We start from the raw sequence: 18,958 nt of genomic DNA, 5'->3' as shown, positions 1-18,958 counted from the left end.
GTTTTAATTTTATCACTTATCAATGAGATAAAAATACAGATTTTTTCACATAGTTATAAAAATTACAGTTGTTGATTTTACTTACTACATTTTCAAAATGCATGTTTAATTCATTTATAGGTCATCAAAACTATGAGTTAAGCTGATAGTTTCATAGAACTGAAACTTAGTACTCTTCTATTCCAAGAAGAATTTTCAGATTCATAGGTTTTAACATGAGTGTCTTCTGACATAGTTTTCTCAATAACAGAGTCTACATTGCTTTTTATTTTTAAACAGCTATATAGTTCAAAGGAGTGACCTGATTTTTTAACCCGCCTTTGAGCATTTCTATAACATTTCCATGGTTGAGGTTCTATTACAATTGTCTTAGAAAATGATTTTATAAGCTTCAGAAACTCTAATAACCCTTCATCACCATTATTTAAATGAATCCACATAGTCACTGAAAAACAAAATGTTACATCAAAAGCTGTGTATTGGTGTGAGTCTAAATATTTTTGTATACAAAGTCTGTCATTTTGATCCATGATATTGCAAGTTATAAACTTAATGTTAGGGAATTCATTTGATACAGTAGCTCTTTCTATCAACGTGGAGTCGATGTCTATTGCCAGCATTTGGATATCACAGTCTGGGTACACAGTCTGTAGGTACATATAAAGAGCCTTGGATAACTCCCCTGTGTTGCACCCGATGTCTAGGCACACCAGCTGCTTGTCTACTGGTGCTGGAAACATTTGTGGACGTAGATTGTTTATCCTTTCGCCGACATCGTGAAAAGAATAATAATTGATAAAGTTTCCAAACTTCACAGCTCCCGGGTCACTGCCGTAAAAGTTCAGATCGGTGTCTTTGATTTCACTTTCACTTTTCATTTTATTTACAGGAGAATATTTCGCTTTAATTTCTATATTTATAAAACATAAACAGGACTGCTCGCTTTCTCTGCTGCTGTCAAAATATAAATGTCGAAGGGTGCTGCCAAAGTGACAGTAACTGCATCGTTTAGAAACGCATGATGCCCGTTTATAACGTTTGGTTTTCAGATAGTGGAAGATATAATAAATAATTCATAGCATCAACCTCAACCATTCTCTGGTAGTTAACCAGAGGTTTAACCTGCTTTCCAAAACACAGAAGAGTTAGGTATAAGCATAGCATAGATAGATTTAGCTACGAACCTTTTATCAGTCGATCCGTGCAGCTGCAGTAACTTCTTATCATCGAGATAATCTTAAACGTCTGTAGTAGAACCCACTAACAGTCTTTGTAGTATATTAAAAACCCTCTTTAATATTTACCTACTTTTATCAATAATTAATAATACAATGAATGGTAAATACACTACTTAATACTCACAAAAAATCGTCGCGCTTGCATTCATACATAATATATGCCACGACCATATATTATGTATGAATGAATGTGGACGAAGTAAAAGAAGTAAGTGTATGTACATAAGTCTAAATATCGGCGCCGTGGCGTTTTACCGTTTCAGTTTAACCTCATGACAAAAAACCGCGAGTTTATGAATAATACTTACTTGAAGTGAACTTACCTGCTTACACAAAACATAACTTACTTAACCGAAGTTATGAACGAAATATCCGTACGGATGGAACTATGTTTTGCCTATTCGTGTCAAATACAAACGCGTGTACATGCTTTAGCTTTCTTTTACTATTCATGTAACAACGGAAGTACTAATCCTTTGCAATGTATATCAATTGCCCGATCATAACATCGGGGAAATTATAAATTTGGTACATACATTTGTTACGTAGTTATGTAGGTACTTATAAGAAATACAGTAAAAGTAGAAAACATAATGCTTAGATAAGTTAGATATAATAAGGTATAGGTAGGTAGGTACGTGGTATGTCTGTACCTACCTTATCTTCTTAATTTAAGGGTGTAGGTAATTTTAAACGACTTCAAATTACACGGCACTTGCCGGTTTTTTTTTTATTTTTCTTCTGGTTTCCAATGTGCTCTCATTACTTAAAGTCAGGATCGGAAACCCAGAAAAATCGAGGACAACTCTCGAAAAATGTAGAAACAAACCATTCTCTAACTTCATCAATACCTGAAGACACTAATATTATATCCAATGGTAATTTAAAACTGATTTGATGATGCATGACGACAGAGAGTCGAGGGAACTCCTGAGTAGAATTTTACAATGGGCCTAAAAAAAAACCCGTCAAAAGCTGCTCGATCAAAGAGTCCTTTTTATTGCTTTCTTTTGCAGTGTTTTTCCAAACATTTCTAATTTGAATAAGTCCTAATGGTCTGTTAATTGTGCTTAACATATAACAACATGCTTATTTCCAAAATATTTTAGTACTCATGGGAATGGTTCTCTAACACCGTCTTAAAGTCTGTTTGCGGGCAAGTTTTCCTTGGCGGTGGTTTTCAGTTACAGGTACTCACGTGGTATGGATGAATGTGCAGGAGCAAATTTAAACTTTATATTTTAACTTTATATAAAAATGCTAAGAATATTAAACTTACCGTAAGCTTAGCTTTTTTTTTACTGATTGGATTAAAATGAATAATATTGGTAATAAATTCTAGTCTCATCAATATTTTACCCACTTGAAAGAAGTATGGTGACTGTTACCGTCTTTAGTATATTTTCTTTATCCACCAGGATGAAATTAAAAATACATGATTAATAAAACACATTAGGATACATATTGATTTTATTTATTCTCAGTTATTAGTCGATATTTATCTGACGTTCAAAAAGTGCTGTCTTGCAGCCAAATTTGAATATAGGATTTTTTATTTTGATTTTATTTGAATTTAAAATGTTTCAATAATCCTCATGCAATTTTCTAAAACATGTAAGTTGAATTGGAATGCACCTATCGAGCCTCATCATTTTAATTCCTTTTCTCAATTATTATAATTTGGGCTATCTCTGACGATCCCTCTCTTTGAGAGGGCTCTTACATGTAGGAAACATGTTCCTTCCATCTTTAACACAATTCATCTATTGTGGCCATGGAGTCAACATTTTGATTTTGCAAATTATAAAACGATTTATGGCTGTGACGATTCACAGCTACATAAGATAGCAGATAGGTTAAATTGGTTATACGACATGACATTATGAGACATTGTTGATTAGCATTCTCACTATCGAAATAAAATTATCTCCCGAGCCTCTACCGGATGCAGTGAGTACCACAGTTTTACAAGGAGCGACTGCCTATCTGACCTGCTCAACCCAGTTATCCGGGCAACCCAATGCCCTTTTGGTGAAACTGTTGTCAGACTCAATGGCTTCTGATTACCTGTAACGACTGGCAAGGATGTTCAATGACTTCAGCTTAACGTGCCTTCTGAAACACGGTTATCGGTGTCCAAGATATAGGTACTTAGAAAGCACAAACTTAGAAAAGTTGAATTGGTACTTGCCTGACCAGGAATCGAACCCACACTCGTACTTGAGTGGTTGGTTCTTTAACCACTAGGCCACCCCGACTTCGACATAAAATAATTATATCCGGTGTAAAAACACTAAAATTATTATTAAAATAAAGCTAACTATCGATTACTGACCTATTGGTAGTAATGATGAAGCCAATCCCAGCTATGTAGGTATCTCTATAGCGAAAAAGAAGTGTCAACGATATATTTACGAGAAACCTATTGATTTATATATTAATCCATCGATAAACGAAATGAGACTAGTTGTAGATTATCCTGTAATCTCTTTTTTCATAATTTCATTGATGATGAGTATTTTTTCGTCGTCACCTGAAATTTGAAATTGGTATGAAAGACGAATGGTGTGCTGGACACTGCTGGAGATGGCACACGGCCCTAATTATCCTATTGTTTGAGTGGTTTCGTCAGGGCGTTCAATATTATAGAATCAATCACAGAAACTCTTGTTAGTAAGTTCATCGATATCTATATCTATACATATAATCTATATCTATACATATAATAAATCCGTAGAAAGTGATTGTTTGTTCGGGATTCACGTAAAATCTACGAATTTAATGCAGACAATGCTTATATACAAAAGTTCTACGTAACTTGGGGTATTACTTAGGCTTTGTTTCATCGAAATCGGTTCACTCTATCAAAAGATATGATTAATTTAGTGAATTCAAGATGTAAAATATTACGACACGCAATCTGTTTGACAAAACAGTACAGGTTAAAGTAGCTCCATCTGTGGTAAATAAAATACATCAAGAAGCGAGGTGGTAAATAACAATGAATTACCATTTACATTCTTTATATACTATTATTTCAATAGATGGAGTTGTGTATTTTCCGTAATTCACCATATTTTAACACGTAGTGTAATTTTTCGATAGACATTTCAACAGTGTTTGTCAGTTTGCCGTGCCACATCAAAATCCAACTATAATTATTACCTTGATGAAAGGAAAATTAATAGATCTCAGCCAAATTTAAAACGGTGCCATCTAAATTATTTTTTGAACATTATGTCAAAAATGATGACTTTAGTGGAACAATTAATTATAATTTAAAGTTACAGATGGAGTTCATATCAGGATTTTTTCATAAACATAGTTTAGCTTATCTTCCACTAATGTGGTGGCCTTAAACAAATTACTTTGAGTGAGTAGTATTATTTTTTCTGATGCAAAATATGAAAACTTAATCCTAGAAGAAATCAGGATCTATCTCTCGCAAGCGCTGCTAAGCGTGAGATAATGTAGGCTTCTGTAGCTTTAAAAACCAGCCCAGATACAAAGTGCAGATAAAAAATGGGAGCTGCCTTATCGCGTCTGAAAACGTACAAAATACGCGTCGCATACCAGAGACATGCTTACTTTCAACTTCCGATCGCAATTAATACACTGTTCACGATTACGAACAGTCTCAGTTAGACCCGAGCCAAGTCTAAAAAAACACCTTTTATATAAAACTACGTTTGATATCATTCAATTACAAAGACAGAATTGTTCTCTGTTGCAAATCCTATCCACCTATATCCTATCCTAATCCAGAATGTATTGCAGGTGTGCATTGCACAAAAACCAATGGTATCCTATTCGAGAAGTCAAAAGAGTTGACCTGCCAACGTCAGCTTCTGCGCTAAGCAAGTGTTCTTAATAGTACCATCAGAATTACATTCATCGTTGAATGAGGTGAATAAATTTTCAGAAACCACAATAACAGTAGGAGCCAAAGCGTATTATCGCTTCATAGAGCTCTGATTGGCCCCAGGTGACCAAGTCAGGTCTGATTTGTTCGTTCATCAGATCTTTGAAAGTGTTTCGGTGGATAGGTACTTACTGTCGTCCTGTTTACGTGTGACACAAAATATGGTATATAAACGTCCTCCGCAAGAGCGAAATTTCCCAGTGTGCGGTAGTGACGCACAGTATACAACACTTATGTTTCTTTTGATTTGCTGGCTCCACCAAGAAATCACAAATTGCGAGCGTACATTTTGAAAATCTTGGCAAAACTGCAGGTTTCAAGTACGAACACATGAAGTGGACTCTCTCAGATACGTACATTTTGCCTATTCGTGAACTAATGCAAACATTTCGGTGGAGTCCCGGCTTAGGCCACCACATTAGGCGTGCGCGATCCTCGGGCGTGTGCGTCGCGTTTTGCTGCCCTGCGGCATTTGTAGCGCGCTCGCCGCGCGCACGCGCCGCTCTCCTTGACGTTTAACTGCTAAGGCGTTTAACTGCTAAGGCGGGCGGCGGGGATAGCGGGCGAAGGGGTAAGAACGCAACTCGAGCGCCGCGTGCTCGCCTCGAGCGCGTCGCTTGCACTCTTCACACATGCCGCAGGGCAGCAAAACGCGATGTTCACGCAGCGCGCTCGCGACGCCCGCGCTACTCACACGCCCGAGGATCGCGCACGCCTAATGTGGGGTCAGCCTTACCATAGTGAGTAAGTGAAACTATCCTACCCTATGCGCCTGCTGATGATGATGACTCATTTCATCATCCATCCAGCTATTCCCCAACTATGTTGGTGTTGGCTTCCAGTCGCCGAATCTGTTCGAGTACCAATATTTTGCTTGGAGCGACTACCTATCTGATCTCTTCAATCCAGTCACATTACAAGACATTATCCATGGTAAGACTTACAGACTTTCTGGCTTCTGATTAGTCACAGCAGCTGCAGAAAATGTACAAATGACAGCTTTGTCAGACTCAAAGCATATAGACATAGATTATAGCTGTTTCCTGTGAAAATTACTTACGCACTATACGTAATAATTTTCCAAATTGGCTGACTAGATCCAGAGATATTCACAACGTCACAAACTTTACTTCTTTTGTTTAGATAAATGGTCACATCCACAACACAACCTTGATCATTGAATCTATGCGACTACTAAGTGCTAATCCTAATTATACTGTCACGTGAAAGAATGCACCCACGGGATAAGTAGTATTTTGACGATTCTATATTGCCCACGCAGACGAAGTTGCGGGCAACCGCTAGTTGATAAATAAACGTCAATTATAATTACATGTAGTTATTGGTCAATATACCTAATAGATGTGTGAAAACTATAAATCACTACTGCACCAGCACGGCACGACACTGCTTTTACTTTCCTGTAAATCGTATATAGTCTTTGTACTGTACCTATAAATGTAGTGGCTTCAACGTAGTTTACAATGTACGTACATCCTGTGCGTCAGAGTGCAAGGCCGATACAGTTCACCTGGTGCAAGTGCGAAGCAACCTTGCACCCTGCGCACGCGCTCATAAAGACTCCAATACTTTTCACCAGCTCAGACTCAGCGGCAACTAATGAACTGAAATCGGTCTCTTGCGAATGAAATGTGGGACTGAATGGTGTTCATAGCGCACGCAAGTGTTTGTAATTACACTTTTTCACACACGTAAACGTGAAGTAGGTGCAGCAGTCGTTGCAATTGGTAACAGATATGTGTCTTGCTTTTTGCCGTACATTTTATCGGAGAAATTGGCTTGGAAAATGTTTCTCGATCATTTTCAAGTTCAGTTACGTAAGTGCGCGTGCGGAGAATTAGTGCGGAATAGCGGATGTTTGGTGGTGCTCGACGGCCAAGTGGCGCACGGTTATAAGCTCTCACCCGCGCCACCGCCTGGCAGTCGCTGCTGGACCACCCTCATACACGTTCAGTTTTAGTTTAGTGCTGTGTGTGACAAAAACGAACATGTGTACCGCTTTCCGGATATACGTCCTATCTGTTATCTGTGTAGCAGTCGCCGCGGGCAATGTGCACGGACCTCGAAGATCCCGTAGGATGGAGGTCGACGATTCAGCACAAAACGAAATTGACAGTGGACGAGCTGAGGACAGCTCGTGGTGGTGGACAGGCGAATTCTCTGTTTTACAGAAACTTTACGACGACTGCAGTGCGCAAAAGCACATGTCAATGTGTTTGAAGGGAAAAGCTTTGATGGCACTCACAAGAGCAGTGGAACAGGTGATGTGTCGTGCGTTTAGTGTAATTAATACGTTTTGAGTGATACCAGCAGTGTAATGATGTTTTTGTTTGTGACGTACAGGAGAGCGTTCAGCTCGCCGATGGGCTGACGTTGGTGAAGCAAGCTGACGCACCCTCCGCGGTTGCGGAGCCGCGCTTCTTCCCTGGTATGTCCACAGAAGATAAGCTGGATGCCATGTTGCGCACAAGGTTCCAGCAGTTAATGAACACACACACCATTTCTATGGATTTGGCATCGGAAGGCAGGGGTAGAGGTAAACAATCAGAATGCTAGTATTTCGGTTAATCTTAAAAGTCTTATCTGTATGTTCTAAACATTTTCAAATATGATTTTAGGTAAGAAGGTGCTTCCTTACCTGTTACTCGGTATTTTCACTACCGTAACGATTGTGGGAGGAATGGCGCTAAAGACTCTCGCAGCGATTGCCGGCAAAGCCCTCATCGCCAGTAAGGTTGCTCTAACTATTGCTGGTATCATCGCCCTGAAGAAACTGTTCAGTCACGACGGAGCCCCCGCTGAAACCACCTTCCAAGTGCACGCTGATGGACACCATAGGTAAGAAAATGCTTCCTTTTAATATGTTGATACCATTGACAAAGAATGTCAGTATCTAATTTGAATTGGCTTTTTAGCTATCCTTTAAACTGGTCAGTTTTTATTTGCCTTATTATTATTTCTTAACATGCCTTGAAGAAAACAGTTTCAAAAACTTAGTTTGTAAAGTTATTATAATGTTGAGTAGTCAAGTCTGTAGATTGCTTCATTTATGGCTTTTGCTGCATATTTTAATTCGGAATATTTGAATTCTAGTATTTAATTCGAAGGCGGAACCTGTATGTGGTGAGGCCAGCGAAAGGTGGCGCGGTGGACCCGTACTCGTACGGGGAGCAGAGCACGGCGAGCGCGTAGCCGCACCAGCTCGCAGCCGGCGGCCGCTGGCCCCGCCGGCGTCACCCGCAGCCGCTCACCACCGCCGCGACCATCGCGCCAACACACAAAATAACCTCAAACCAAAGTACCGTCCTCCGCGGACATCCCTCTGAGACGAAACGGTCGTCCATCTCAATTTCAAATCTATGTCAGTAAATTATTTAATGTAATTTATTTATTTGTGACTACAGTTGTATGTTTAATGATAATTAATTTATTAAAGTGATGTAAGAGGTAATAATAAAAAATGTTACACTCAGTTTGGTTTCATTTACACCACCTTTTACCAGTTAAGACGACTAGGCAGATCTTGATGTGATAATAGAATTAGTAATTTAGCAAAGGAACAATCAAAAGATCAGCACATTCGTGCTTACCTACATATAATTCTTTAATTATAATGATTCTTTGACAATAGTGGGTTATAAAAACTTATGAAACGCCTTAGATGCAGCTAATATGCTCATAAATTACATATTTGATCTGATGAACGACGTTGATTTAGTTTGCACATATTAACATGCGTATATATCAGTTTTTCAAACACAGATGGTGCTCTAATTATTAGTGCAGGCCGCTTTCTTTACACGCTCTAGTGGAGAGGAGTCCGAGAAATGTGTCTAGATTTTCCGTTAATATGGGCGCTACGGCTATGAACGTGGAAAGTAGAAAGTTTTAATCGATTCACTGCACATGCACGAATACTGTTACAGTGCATAGCGATTTTATTATCATCTCTGAATCGTAGCATGTATTTATTGGGCTTACGAGCGCTACTTACATGATCGATTAGTTCATTAGAGCCGAATAAATAATGTGTTAATGAATGACGAAGCCCGTGTGTACATGCAGCTAACTAGCTAGATAGTGGAGCATTTTACTGGCAGAGGAACAGCGGAGTGTGGTGTAGCGTTTGTTCGGCTGCGGAAGGTCAGCTCGTTGATTAGCCGTGCGCCGGTAAAGGCCGACCACAGCGCACGTTTGTGAGCCCGGACGCTGTTTATAATGCAGATATGTGTTTGCCCAATCGCTGCACGCTACGCTGGCTATATGGCATCGTTAATGCGGCTGGCGTCTCTTTGCATACGCAAATATAGGGCGGGCGGACCAACGCTGATTAAGCGGTGCAGCGGCGGTAGCGCTCGCTTCATTTCTGTATCAGGAATTGTGAGCCTCACTTGATTAGTTTTTAGCTTGTATGTTTATTTGTTAAACGCACTGGGTCGTGCTATAAATGGGTTTGAATTAAGTTGAAATATTGTCTACACTCCAGTTACTTTGTCTCATCTATCATGATTGAAGAGGTGCACAAGACACGTTAGTGTCTGCGCCGTGCATGATCAATGTAACAGCTGTCAAGAGCGGCGATCCCCTGGGACGTCACGACTGGCGGACGTGGTGGACGGAGCTAATATTATCTGCGAACTTACCTTAGCAGGCATGCAGGTGTCGGTGCCACCCATTTGCCCACCCACTCAATACTTGATGGCTGTCTACATCTCGAATTAGGCTAACAATTCAAGTGATGTCTCCATAGATTACTGATTTAGGTCCTAATGCAAATTGTGTGCTAAATGGAAGCTGGCTAATGCACATGTATACATACTGGCTACTGTATTATGTATAAACGGAATGAATGTCGTAGCTAAAGATACAGCATCTGGAAGCATATAACAATCTATGTGAGTAATGGATTTTGTCAATGTTCATTGAATAGGTTTGTGTTAGTAAATACAGGACGCGGGGCTGCGGGCGTCACTCGTACAGCGAAGTTACTTTACGGGCGAATGGTCAAAGTATTCGACATAAACCTATTTTGTTCTCTTCTTATATTGGATGTGCGCTCCCTTCTTCGCCTTCACCCGCTGCCGCTGTCCACTGCTCTAGGGTTGCTCCTGCGTTGAAAATAAAGATTGTTAAAAGTGGTTTTCAATTAACGAAATATCCAATAAGTAGGTAAGTACTTATTGGAGTTTTTGGGGAAAATCAGCAATGCTCTATTTATGTAAGTAATTAGGTTGAGCAGTACCCGCAGTTATTTGAATTCTTTGGTGCGAAAGATACCAAGATCCAAAAAATATTAAGTTCGATGTGTTTCAGTTTAATGATTTTCGTTAAGGTTTCACTTTTGTAAAATTACATTTTTATCAACTCTTTAAATGTATTTAAATACATAAAGACATCCATGGTAGCGCTGGTCCAGGGCTGCAGAACAAGTTCCCGTTAACGAGCTGGTCTAATCCGAGCACATTACAGAAGACACTTTCACTGTGTTACGGTTTGCTCGACTCGTGTTACTCCTGATACGATGCGCTGATATCGGATTACCACTTCACAGACCTTACTTTCGTTACATTTCTGTCTTACATCGGCGCAGAGTAGAAATTTTCATGCGATAGCTTTCTTTAGAAATTCTGATTGAATTTCAATCGGAGGTGGTTTGATTGAATGTGTGTTGAACAGCCCTGGCGGTGGGTGGGGGTTATGTGAGGAAGTTTTGCCGGGAATTATGTTGGTACGTGCCAAAGCCATTATTGCTGCGAGAAAAGTTCATCAATTTCATTTCTGGCCCCATGCACGTACGCGGAACGCGATCCCAGTCCGTCTCTCATACCTAACTGATATCGATGTTACTTAAATACTCTCCATATACCTGCTTTTTAAAATAAAAATCATTGAGATTTTATACAACAAATATTGCATACAGAATTATCAGAAATTGTATTTTGTAAACATACGTAAATACACAAAATTCTAACAGCAAATATTTGTCGCGTTTTGTGACAAACTCATGACAAATATTAATTTACGAGGCTACGGAATTAATTACATTTTGTGTACTGCACGTTGGGAGAGTGAAATTTATGTGTTGTGTGGAAAATCTAGCGAAGTGAAAGTAAGTGGCCGCGCACGCGTCCAATTGTTAATGGAATTATTGAAATCTAAGTGCATTTGAAATTGCTCAGCAAACTGTAACTTTCCAATTTTCCAGCTAGTTGTAAAGATTTTATTACATTACTTTGGACATATAAAACTACGATACACTTATCTTTATTCATATTATGACAGATTTTACAATTTAGTCGGCATAAAAACCAATTGGTAGCAGCTAATCTTCAGTCGGACTGACGTTCTTTTAGATTGATTCAGTAAATCCTCAATTCTCTGAACAGGACATCTAAGTTCCAAACATCGACATCAGTAATGCATTGATCGATGTTACTAAGCCTGCTTCCATTTCTCGTGGACGTAAGTGGCAGTCGTAACGGGTCGTAAAATAAGGTGCTATTATGTGTTATTTTCTGCGTACGTGCACTTGCACATGTATAATTCTGTATCTAATGGGTCCAGTGGGTCCACCGCGCAGTAAACTGGGTTTGTGCTTCTAGAGCCGGATCAAGGAGTCTGATGGATAACGGTGCAGCAAATCATGAATTCATTATAGCAAATTATGAGAAAATATACCTCAAAGTGTTTGAATCATCTTACCCATCTTACCAAATGATATGATATTTTCCTGTTACTAGTTATTTGGAAAAAGCCCCATTTTAACGTTTGCTATATAATCAACACACGCTATCGTTAACCTTAATCTCGTTGACCGAACGGACACACTGCGAGTCAGTTTGATTAGTCCTAAAATCGTAACCTGTAGCTTATGGCAGTCGTTACGTGTATGCAGTTTAAAATATCAAAATGATGGGTTCGCGGTTGGTAGACGACCCCAATTAGCTGTGGCGGGGGTGGTCAGGTGGTCATCGTGGGCCGCGACTGCAGGACGACAAGAGCTCCCGGGGAGACAGCTAACAGACCTTGACTGCGCCGGGTTCGGGCGGCGAGGCGTTGTACCGCCAGCATTACGGGCGACAATGGAGCGGCGTGGTGGCAGCGGCGCGTTGTCGGCCGCCACCCCCGGCACACGGCCGCCCGTCATTATGTGTCATTAGTTTTGCGACACTGACCAAATGACTGGTCTGCGATATCGGATGACTCATTCCGTTCGTGATTAGTCTATTTAGTTTTATCAATGTCTGTAGAAAGGTAATTTCTAGTTCTCGTTACGGTTTCACCTGTTTTGCGTTTAATAGTCTTACTATATGCCTACGGTACTCTTGCAACATGTACTTTTATGAAAGAATTTATAGCATATAGTTTCTATTCAAGCATTCCCGATGACTTTTATCAGTATACCTAATTGTGAAGATAACACATTCATTCACCCCATGATTATTTGCAGTGCATGTTGTGCATGAGCTGGGAGTATTAAATTAGTTTATAAATATCTGATAAGATAAATTGTAATTAACGGCAGCGCTTACCGAGATCGCTCAGCGATCAGACGCCCTAATCATACAATAAATTAAAATTAACAGTAATAGCGAAACCAGATCGATATTTTCCATTAACTGCTTTCTTTTATATTGGTTCTCAAAGCATAGGGGAATTGTAAAACTCATTAACTGCGCTGCGAGAAGACATCTCATTAAGTTTTTACTATTGCAATATGAATATTCATAGTATTCAATTAAGTTTATTTTTGTAGACTGTTATTGGTTCTATGTTAAATAAATACCTGGTCCAATTTCATTCCTGATCCTTCTCGGAATAACTTAAGTCGGTCTCCAAATAAATACGAAAGCGAATCAGAACCCATTTGTGTACAGTAATAAGTCTAATCAAAGTAGTTCCTAAAAACAGTAGGTAATTACACGCACGGCTAACGAGAGCGGGCGGTGGGCAGCCGTGAATTTATTCGGAGAGGCTTCCCGGCGCGCAATGTAAAGTGTATATCTGAAGGAAAACGTTTCATTCCCGCCGGAATATAATCGTCCGGTCGTAATTTATATTGTCTGCTGCAGAGGCGAGTCCCGCTGCACATTCATTTATTTTATGTGCCATTTACAATTGTCGGTCGATGGTCAAGGGAGCGAGCGAGGGGCGCGGGGCGGAGGGCGAGCGGTGCGGGGGCAGGACGACGGTGCCTTCGCATTATAAAACCGTGCGGTCATCTGCGAACTCCGTAATGGTATTTGTAATAGGAGCGGTCCGCATGAGCTGTGATGACCGCCGCACAACATATGGGTCTGATGCTTTATTTATAAGATTAATTTGCTCGTGTCCGATGCTAGATCTCTCTAAGAGCTTGGCTATTTCGTCAATGAATATGTATATCACTTAAGAAGATGATTGAAATTGAATTTGATTAAGCAATTTGTCATGTCTGTAACTACTCTATGTAACTGCTTTAACTAACCTACTTAAGACTTCTATTTTAGACTAATAGGTAGGTAGATATAGAATTTCCATGCACTGATTCATCAAACTCCCATTTAAGGTCAACTGGTTACAAAGGTATTCATTGAGTTTTTATAGTTAAGTATTTAAGTGTCTTTCTTTTCGACATGCTAAGGAGTGCATTCCATTTGTGTGGCACTTAAAACAAGTCTCCGGGAATTCATAAAACCCAATTACAGTTCAAGCGTCTTCGATAAAGAAAGTTCCTAATTTTGTAGAATTCTCCATTCTTCTTCAGTATTTAATTGTCAGTCGTTGCATTTTTCGCATGAAAGTCGAACGAGCGTCGGCGGGCAAGAGGCTGAGTGGCTCTGTATTCTTTTGTTTTTTAATTATAACGCCAGCGTCCGTGGGGTGACGGCCCCCCTGCCAAGTTTCTGGTGGAGGTGCTTTCTTGTTAAGCGCGGCGGCGGGCGCTCGCCTCCTACGTGCCTCGGCCATTCATTTCGTAGAAACTTATAACCTGACCCGCGTACTTATGAGCGTCGCCAATAAATATAGCGATGACCGGAGGCGAGGTCCCTGTCGGACCCGCGCTGCCGGCCGCCGCCCGAGCGGGACAGCGCACGCTGGTAGGTCGCCGTCGCTCGCGGCGAGGCATTGTTAGCTAAATATCTAGGTGGTCAGTTGGGTGGGCGGGGGCTGGGGCGCCTGAAGACGGGCGGGGGCGGGCGGCGGACGTGCCGGCCCGGCGCCGGCCGATGTATTGAGCGCGTATTGCAGACGCGGTCACGCGCTGCAATATTGCGTTCGCTCTGCGATATTGCCCCTCGGTAACTCAATTTGATAAATTGTACAAAGTTCGCTTGCTCAATATTGCCATCAACCGGATCGACATATTGCTGCGTACATAATGTAAAATACATATCTAATACGACCTTTATATTTTTACAGTTACGTTACTGAAATATAAGAGAAATGCACGCTTTGGGTAATATCGGATTGAATGACAGGTTTTATACATTTTTACATTTCAGTATTTGTATGTAAGTTGTTATACCCAGGTATACTTCTGGCCGTACCTATATGACCTCCATGTAGTACTTTTGTACCAACATAAAAAATAAACCTGCAATAATACAGGAAGCTGGGCAATATCGGGCCGGGCGACACCGGGCGCAAGTTATGTGTATGGCGGCCACCACAAAATTGTGTCTTTACGAGCACGCGGCCTGCTCTACTATACGCTTTTATGTTTTTGTTTCAACTGGTCATTTTCTGTCACGGAATTTTAGATGACCATGGAAAACTTGTTATCTATTAGATGTACCTTAAACATTTCATGTAGGTAGGTACTCCTAATGATAAGAAAATTCCATATAATTATTTGTATTATAGCACATTTATCATTCAAATAAATCCAGTGTAAATACTTCATTAAGTTAAGATTTCGATCGCACATTCAATTAAGGTTTTTGGGTCAGGTTTACTTATTGTACAAACAATTTTATAATTTTCTATCACTGCCATTCGAATGATCTTTAATTTGGGTACGACGCTAATTTATAACCATCTACATATTTTCTAGTTACTCAGTATTTGTGCATATCAGTAGTTGAAAGAAAAACGCTCGTGGATAGTTAATGGTGTCGGAAAGTGATGGCTTAACCACCTGTTACTATTCGCGAACTGCTACAAACTTTTTAACCCGTTGCTGTTCACGGTAAAAAGGACGATCATAAAGAAGTTTTTGAATTTCAAACAATTTTAATGTGCATCAAATAACCACATAAAAAACTTTAAATTGATTCACGATTCTTCTGACAAAGAATCATTTTACTGAAGGACTTATGGAGTTTTATGTAATTTATTTTCCTATTGTTGTTCCTGAAACAATAATACATAGCCCATTTTCCTTGACGGAAAGGCAAACTGATTAATTAAGATTTATTACTTATTTTCTTTTATAGCGTTGGAGTTTTGGGATGAGTAGGAAGAGCTGATAATATTAGTGACTTCGAAGGTCGTCATTGTCTAGTAATCTGAAAGAATGTTATTACTTTTATTAGTCATGATAACAACGACTTTGTACGGGTGTCTGAAAAAGAAAAACAAATGAATATAGTAGCGGGAAGAGAGCGGCGGGTGTGCGGCGCGATGGTGGCGCGCCGGCGGCCGGAGCGACCGGAGCGGGCCGGATGCGGGTTGCGTGAGGCCGCGGCTTCAGCTCAGAAAATGATTTATATTGTTTGTGTAGCGGCGGAGCGGGGCGCGCGGGTGGCGCTTTCTCAAGCAGATCCAGTCCACTGCAGATATGGGCGAGTATTATTATTGATCCGGCTCGGGCGGTCGGCGGTCGGCATTTCCTACCGCTCATACTCGGGCGGGCGGGGGAGCCGGCCGCCGCCCGGCATATTTATTGAGGCGCGCGGGACGGCACACGACGTAAAACTTATTATAACGACGCAGACCATCTACTACGGTGCACTAACCTTTAATGAGAGGCGTAGGGCGCCGCGAGGGCGGAGGGGCGAGGGCCGCGGCTCCTCACCCAATCCTAACGCGTTATGATATTATATCAACTCATATAGCCAATCCCCGTTCGTTATGATATTGTAGGCGGGCAGGGAACTGCAGCCGACAGTTTTCCGGGTTGGGCGGGCGGTTTTATGATGTACAGTTATGAATATAATGGGGTGCGCATCTGGCCTGTACCTATCAGGTACAAGAAAGTTTTACATAGGATCCAATTTATGGGGGAGATATATAATATTTTTACAATAGGTATTTCTTTTATAGCTTAACATGCTAAGCTCATCATAGTTTGGTTTCTGGAAGATGTTTATGTATTGTTTTTGCTGTCTTTAAGCTCTCATTGTAGAGCTCTTGAAATAGGTTTAAAGAAACTTGGAGATTTGTTGAAGCATAATACCTTATAAAATAATATCATATTAGATTGATACACACAAGTAAGATAAAGCGTTACTTCGTAACTCTATACCTATATGTTTTTGTATGGAAGCCAGCAAGTATGATTGAAAAGCAACCTTCTCAATAACATAGTCAGAGGGTATTACACCCGAGGGATCGAACTTCGATACATTTATATGTTTGGCTGTTTGTTTTGTTATCCGGACGATTTTACGCGTGCTACTGAAATACTAATGTTAGTACCTACTACGAAATATTACGAAAATATGTACCATACATTTTACTTTCAATCAATATTGTTTTTCTTTGAACGTTGAAATGATGAAAGTAAAGGTAGGTAATGTATGAAAATATGAGAGTTACAAAAAGACGGACTGAAACACAGTGTTTTTAGAGTTCCTTTCTTAGATTCTTAGAAAAATATGGCTCCAAAAGACCTTTTTGTACAAGGTTAGATATCTTTTGGCATAGTAACTATGATAATGTGATTGATTATGCATATTATCGATTGATCTAATGTGTGGATGTCATAACGAGTTTTTCAGTGTTTTGGCAGGTATGATCAGTACTCATTATGGGAATTGACAAGTTAGTCAAGTTTAGACAGGAACTCGCTCCATAGCATTTTCCATAGCTGGAAAAAGTATAAAAGAACTTTAATTTTTGGATCGTACCTAAGTATTAAGTTTAAGTTAGGTTTGAAGATGGGCCTAATCCGTTTATTTAGTAGTCATAATTTAGTAGTAGTATGTTTTTTTTTTAAAGTTTGTGATTACTATAACATAAAACTTTTTTAGTAAAAAAAATGCTTATTTCTTTATTTTCAGTATCATGAAATATTGTAAAAGTGAGTTATATCATAGAAAATGAGCGAGCGAGCGACCGGAGCGAACTCGTCAGCCGGCTGAGTCTTATGATGACATTTCAGCGGCGCTCTCTATCCAATATCACATTCTCCATTTCCACTGTGAGCGGAGGAACGTTTGATTTTATTTTCGTCGATTTTGCACAATCGTGACCTGAAACGTAGATAAGGATTTGTTGCGCAACTTTCATCTGCTACTTTGTCGAGCCCCGCGATAATTCTGATTTAATACCAACCTTCTTATTAGCACAAGTTACGTTCTAACAGCTTTTGTTATCCAGTATTTTCTTTTGATGTTTACTAACTAGTCCAACAACAGATAACAGATCTCCCATTTAAATATAAAATCATAGTGTTTATAATAAACTAAGTCGTTTACTTCGTAATTGTTTAGAATTCGTTCGTAATAAAAGCGTATTGAATTAAACAGCGTCCTTGTTCAGCAAATGAGTTGATAATAAAACGATAATAAACAAGCGCCTTTGTAACAAACTATAACAGATCGGTAATTGCTTCCACGATACCTCCTCGCGTTATTACGCCTTTTACGACGCCGTATGGGGTGAATAAAACATTTTTACGAGCGGCCATGGCTGCTATAATACATACACGCACACATGGCTAGGTACATGCCTTCAGGTAATAAAGTATAAACTCAATATACACATTTGTACCTGTCCCTTATGTGTCGCGATCGTAACACACACACACACACATACAGAAAGTTCATTACAATAAGACAATGGTGGGCACAAAAATGTATTGCGTACGATTATGACGTCATCCACATGTCCGCAGGGTGCAATTTTAGGTTCTAGAGAGCCATTCATTTTTAGGGTTCCGTAGCCAAAATGGCAAAAACGGAACCCTTATAGTTTCGTCATGTCCGTCTGTCCGTCTGTCACAGCCGATTTACTCGGAAACTATAAGTACTACAGTGATGAAATTTGATGGGAATATGTGTTGTATGAACCGCTACAAAAATATGACACTAAATAGTAAAAAAAAGAATTGGGGGTGGGGCCCCCCATACATGTAACTGAGGGATGAAATTTTTTTTTTCGATGTACATACCCGTGTGGGGTATCAATGGAAAGGTCTTTTAAAATGATATAAAGTTTTCTAAAAAACATTTTTCTTAAAGTGAACGGTTTTTGAGATATCAGCTCTCAAAGTCGTAAAAAGTATGTCCCCCCCCCTCTATTTTTATAACTACGGGGTATAAAATTCTAAAAAAAATAGAGGTGATGCATGCTAATTAACTCTTTCAACGATTTTTGGTTTGATCAAAGTATCTCTTATAGTTTTTGAGATAGGTTGATTTAACTGTAATTTACGGAACCCTTCGTGCACGAGTCCGACTCGCACTTGGCCGGTTTTCACCTTAAATCTGCTTACTAAATTTCAGTGCTGCATGAAAAACTTTTAAAATAAATTAAACCACACGAACTGTTCAGGTATGAGTCCATAAGGTATTTCGATATTAAAAAACTTTAGGATTTGTTATACTTAGAACTTTCGATTAAAAAATTT

General features: G+C 39.8%; 2 protein-coding genes across 3 annotated transcripts; one reads left to right on the top strand and one right to left on the bottom strand.

Annotated features, from left to right (window-relative positions):
- Positions 1-40: 40 nt before the first annotated feature.
- LOC110371911 (probable RNA methyltransferase CG11342) lies at positions 41-976 on the bottom strand. Its single transcript, XM_021328358.3, has one exon. It carries the CDS (start codon positions 876-878, stop codon positions 138-140), a length of 741 nt encoding a protein of 246 aa, XP_021184033.3. The 5' UTR covers positions 879-976; the 3' UTR covers positions 41-137.
- A 5,560-nt stretch (positions 977-6,536) lies between these two features.
- Osi21 (Osiris 21) lies at positions 6,537-8,653 on the top strand. 2 transcript variants are annotated; one of them, XM_021328394.3, is made up of 4 exons: positions 6,537-7,442; positions 7,525-7,717; positions 7,800-8,019; positions 8,289-8,653. In XM_021328394.3, exons 1-4 carry the CDS (start codon positions 7,170-7,172, stop codon positions 8,371-8,373), a joined length of 771 nt encoding a protein of 256 aa, XP_021184069.2. In that variant the 5' UTR covers positions 6,537-7,169; the 3' UTR covers positions 8,374-8,653. The 2 variants fall into 2 exon arrangements, with proteins under 2 accessions (XP_021184069.2, XP_021184068.2); XM_021328393.3 differs by having other exon boundaries at positions 6,540-7,442; positions 8,275-8,653.
- The last annotated feature ends 10,305 nt before the right edge of the window (positions 8,654-18,958 follow it).

The sequence above is a fragment of the Helicoverpa armigera genome, chromosome 6 (genome assembly GCF_030705265.1).
Source record: "Helicoverpa armigera isolate CAAS_96S chromosome 6, ASM3070526v1, whole genome shotgun sequence".
Lineage (NCBI taxonomy): Eukaryota > Metazoa > Arthropoda > Insecta > Lepidoptera > Noctuidae > Helicoverpa > Helicoverpa armigera.
The sequence above is the reverse complement of the archived record's forward strand: the minus strand, read 5'-3'. Positions and strand labels throughout refer to the sequence as shown.